At 37.1% G+C, this 5,190-nt stretch overlaps 1 protein-coding gene across 3 annotated transcripts in view; it reads left to right on the plus strand.

Annotated features, from left to right (window-relative positions):
- Positions 1-5,190, plus strand: part of LOC106877252 (bile acid receptor) — a 147,084-nt gene that overhangs the window by 96,162 nt on the left and 45,732 nt on the right. For all 3 annotated transcript variants that reach the window (XM_052970111.1, XM_052970112.1, XM_052970113.1), the window contains one exon: positions 2,418-3,350. In XM_052970111.1, the coding sequence (XP_052826071.1) occupies positions 2,418-3,350 (933 nt within the window). The remainder of the gene's footprint in view (positions 1-2,417; positions 3,351-5,190) is intronic.

Genomic DNA, 5,190 nt, shown 5'->3' on the forward strand with positions numbered 1-5,190 from the left:
GATTTTCTTGGTTGTCTTTTTTTCCCCCCCTCTATTATTTAAACATTTCTTATTTTTAATTTGGCTTATTTCTATTTTACATTCTTATATATATATATATATATATTTTTTGCTACTTTTTGTCCATCATTCACTCCCTCTATCAAAAAAAAAATTATATATATATATATATATATATATATATAAAGTAGATAAAAACAACTAAAAGTAAAACAAATAAAAATCAGACAAAACAAAACAAATGACTGAATGAGTAAGAAGTATTGTTTGCTGTCTAGTAATAGATCCTCTCTAATGTGAAATGTTAGTTAGAATTCTCTAAGCTGTCATTAATGACAAATTCTTTGCTGCATTAAGTGGAATAGATTGCAGAGAGTTCAAGCGATGATTACAAATTGTAAATGATAAAATTACCCACTATTTATCACTGCTGAAATACATACACATGCACATACACACACACACACACATGGATGTGTGTGTGTAGACAAACACACACACATGCACACACATGCATGCGTGCACACACACACACACACACACACACATATGTATGTGTGTGTGTTTGTATATATATAGTTAATAAAAAAAACAGAAAAAGATAAGAAAAATGTAACGACTCAAGGACGTGGTACATGTAAAGTATTAATAAGACACTCAGAAAAGGAAAGAAAGAGTGGTTGTTTTACGTTTTGAACAAAGCTCTTCTTTGGAAACAGGAGACTTATAAAAGTTCAAAAGAAAAGAAAAGAAAGGAGGAAAAATATCACCTACAGTCCATGTGTAGTTACATTTTGATATATGTATATATATATATATATATATATATGTGTGTGTGTGTATATGCATGTATATATGAATGTGTGTGTTATTTCTTTACTACCCACAAGGGGCTACACACAGAGGGGACAAACAAGGACAGACAAACGGATTAAGTCGATTATACCGACCCCAGTGTGTAACTGGTACTTATTTGATCGACCCCGAAAGGATGAAAGGCAAAGTCGACCTCAGCGGAATTTGAACTCAGAACGTAGCGGCAGACGAAATACCGCTAAGCATTTCGCCCGGCGTGCTAACGTTTCTGCCAGTTCGCCGCCTTGTATATATGAATGTGTGTGTGTGTGTGTGCATACATACACAAACACATATATATTCATACAGGCATGTATACGTGCCTGTGTACATACATACTCATTTGTGTGCCTGTAGACTTGTACAACTGATAATCCTTTACCTGAAATCCCCAGACTTCCTGAATCCAGAATTGTTTTGAGTGAAATGAAGTGCCTCTAATGGATATATTCCAGAGTCTTATTGTTAAAGCATCATTATTCTCAGTATCTTTAATTTGTGAAACTGGAAGCTTTATAGTGCAAGATCACCATTAGGTTACTAATCTAATTGTGTCCTTTCTTATAAATGTTTAAGAAAGGTGAGGATGTGTGTGATTTGATCTGTATAAGTGTAATATCCATAATATAAGAAAATATGTAGTTTCTCCAGCTCCCAGATTTTTAAGCCCCAAAAATATCAGTGCACATAATACGTGAGAACTGTTATCCATTTTATTAGTTTTCTGTGGTATGACAAATCATATCTATTGTTCATGCATTCTGATTTGTAATCAGAATTTTAATCACCAAAACAATATCACATTACCAAACCGCTAAGTTACGGGGACGTAAACACACCAGCATCAGTTGTCAAGTGATGTTGGGGAGACACACACACACACACGCACACACACACACACATGTACACACATATATACGATGGGCTTCTTCCACTTACAAGATTTTGGTCGGCCCGAGGCTATAGTAGAAGACACTTGCCCAAGGTGCCATGCAGTGGGACTAAACCTGGAACCATATGGTTGGTAAGCAAGCTACCTACCACACAGCCACTCCTGTGCCTATTGCCAATAAATATAACAAATCAACTTGTAAACTTTCATTAACCAAAACCTAAAACTTTTTATTTTATGATAAAATAAATAATAGGTAAATATATATATTCTGTTCCCAGTATATTTGTCATTATAAAGGGCAATCTTCCCTAATACAATAAAGAAAGGAAAAGTATAATAAATACTTCTCCAATGCCAGATATGACGATGGAAATTGCAGAATATTTCTCAAAAATGGATGGGAGATATTTTTATTAGCTCTGCATTAGATTAAGCCATGCCAGAGGAAGTAAAGTGAAATGGGAGCATGATGTGCAATTCACTCTGAGATTGTGGATCAGCCCAAACCATGTGTATTAGTATTATTTTTTCTTTCTATTTGTTTGTTTCTTTCTTTCTCTCTCATATTGTTCCATGTGTGTTGTTGCTGCTAGAGCAAATATTTTATCATAGCTTTGGTTTATATATTCTGCTGTGTATAATGCTCAATTTTTTCTATTGATAACAGATAACAAGACAAAGGTACCTGAAATGAAAATCAAAGAAGAGCCACAACTGACCTCAAACCCAGCACAAAGTGCTATGGATTCTCAAACTTCAGCTGCCCAGCTCCATCAATGCCTGCCATCAATCCAGAGTGCAGGGACTTCTCTTCAACAGCAAACACCATCTCAGCAACAACAACAGCAGTCCTCCCTCATATCAATGCACTCTCCTGTTCAGCAGCCACAAACAATGCAACATATGCAATCACTGCAACAGTTTCCTCAACAGCATCAGATGCACTTGCAGCCAATGCTGTCCCCTCATCACCCAATGCATATCAGCAATGATGTTGTCACTGTTCATCAAGTCTCACCAAATTCTCAACTTTCGCCGCCACAGCAGCAGCAAGCGCCACTGACTCCATCACCTACCATGCAGACCCCTCAAACTCTGCCAAGCCCGTCGTCTTCTTCCTCTTCAGACATCATATCCAGTGAGCTGGTGCGGCATATTGCTGTGATCCACCCAACACACAACAGACACCCCAACTTGCCTCCTCCTCCGCCACCACCTGCTCCACCCATTGAACAGTTTCAGCAACAGATGAACCTTGAAGACTTCAAAGATTTCAGTATGATTCAACAACAACAACAACAACAACAACAACAACAACAAAAGCAGCAGCAACAACAACAAAAACCACAACAGCAGCAGCAGCAGCAACAACAACAGAATCAGCAGCAGCAACAAAATCAGCAAAAGCAGCAGCAGCAACAGCAACAACAAAAACAGCAGCAGCAACAGAAGCAGAGGTTTCAACATATGTACCACCACCACCATCATCACCACCATCACCACCACCATCAACAGCAGCAGCAGCAACTACAAGATCATTCTAGAATTCAGAACCAATTTGCTCAGTCCACTTCTTCTCCGGGTTCTCGTGAAAATAACGGTAAGTTTTTGTTCAAAGTTCAACTTTTGTTTTGTTTTTTTCTAGGTGTGTGTTTGTGTATCTGAATCCATGTTTATATTTATATGTACATGTGGGCATGAATACATGCATGTAGGCACTGGCATGGCTGTGTTGTAAGAACCTTGCTTCCCAACCACATGGTTCTGGGTTCAGTCCCTCTGCATGGCACCTTGAGCAAGTGCCTTCTACGATAGCCTTGGCCTGACCAAAGCCTTGTGAGTGCATTTGGTAGATGGAAACTGAATGAAGCCCATTGTGTGTGTGTGTGTGTGTGTGTGTGTATATATATAATAGAAATAAGTTTCAAAAGAAAAAAGACTACACATGGTATAAATAGGGAAAAGGTAAAAAGAAAACAAAGAATATGCACATTAGATATAAAAAATAAAGGCTTTTTTTATGAAAAGTAAAGATATATACATACAATTAAATGATTTGAGGTGAAATTATCATCATCATCATCATCATCATCGTTTAACGTCCGCTTTCCATGCTAGCATGGGTTGGACGATTTGATTGAGGACTGGTGAAACCGGATGGCAACACCAGGCTCCAGTCTGATTTGGCAGAGTTTCTACAGCTGGATGCCCTTCCTAACGCCAACCACTCAGAGAGTGTAGTGGGTGCTTTTACGTGTCACCCGCACGGAGGTATAAAAGTCATTATTATGAATCATAGAGATTCAAAGTCATACAGGTATTTTCAGAAGCTGATCACAAAGTTACTGATCAGCTTCTGACAATTTAATTGTATGTATATATCTTTACTTTTCCCCTATATATATATATATATATATATATGTGAGTGTGTCTTTGTGTCTGCATTCCCCACCACCACCATCACTTGACAACTGATGTTGGTGTGTTTATGTCCCCGTAACTTAGTGGTTTGGCAAAAGAGACCCGATAAAATAAGTCCTGGGGTCGATTTCTTTGACTTTAATACTCTTAAAGGTGGTGCTCCAGCATGTCAATGACTGAAACAAGTGAAGGAGTATGTATTTGTGCGTGTTGTGTAAGTACATATCTGTGTGCATGTGCATGACTATGTCTACATTTTATATGTGAATGTGTTTTTCTGATTACATGTATGTATTTATCTGCAAGAATTCATGTGTGTATGCATGAATATTTGTGTATATATTATTGTTATTTGTCAATTTATGTAGTCATGTGTATGTGGCATGTATCCTTGTGTGATAATTTATGTAGTTGTAATTGTGTGTGCATAGTATCTGAATTCGTGTATGTGTGTATTTTGTTTATCTAATGAAGAGATCCTGCGCTCAAAGTTCTTTTAAAGCCTTGTAAATTATAAGGTAAGAACAAGCTGAGTGGGGTTGACGTCGTAAATTTTCAGTTGTTGATTATTGAATGGAAATCTAGAGGATCCAAATGTGAAGTGGACTGAATGTAGTTTGGTCTAACAGATGAGATGGAGTAGTAAAAGTATTGTGTGTGATTGAGCTTATTCAGTTTTTTACCATATTGCGTTGTGTGATATCCTCTAGAGCAGGGGTTTTCAAACTGTGGTCCGCGGACCACAAGGGGTCCGTGGGCAGCAAATACTTTTTATGGGCAATTTGATTTTTATATGTTTTTTAATCGAAATCTTTTAATTGACAATAAACCTATTTCTTAAATACTGTTAAATAAATAAATGTAAAAATATATGTTATTTTAAGCAAATATTTATGTTTAAATTCCATAAGCGTTTATAAGGAGGTCCCTAAGGTAAAGCCTGAAATATAAAGGGGTCCGCAAGTCAAAAAGTTTGAAAACCCCTGCTCTAGAGTAGTGGTTCTCAATTTTTTCAATTT

This window comes from Octopus bimaculoides, chromosome 8 (genome assembly GCF_001194135.2).
Source record: "Octopus bimaculoides isolate UCB-OBI-ISO-001 chromosome 8, ASM119413v2, whole genome shotgun sequence".
Classification (NCBI taxonomy): domain Eukaryota; kingdom Metazoa; phylum Mollusca; class Cephalopoda; order Octopoda; family Octopodidae; genus Octopus; species Octopus bimaculoides.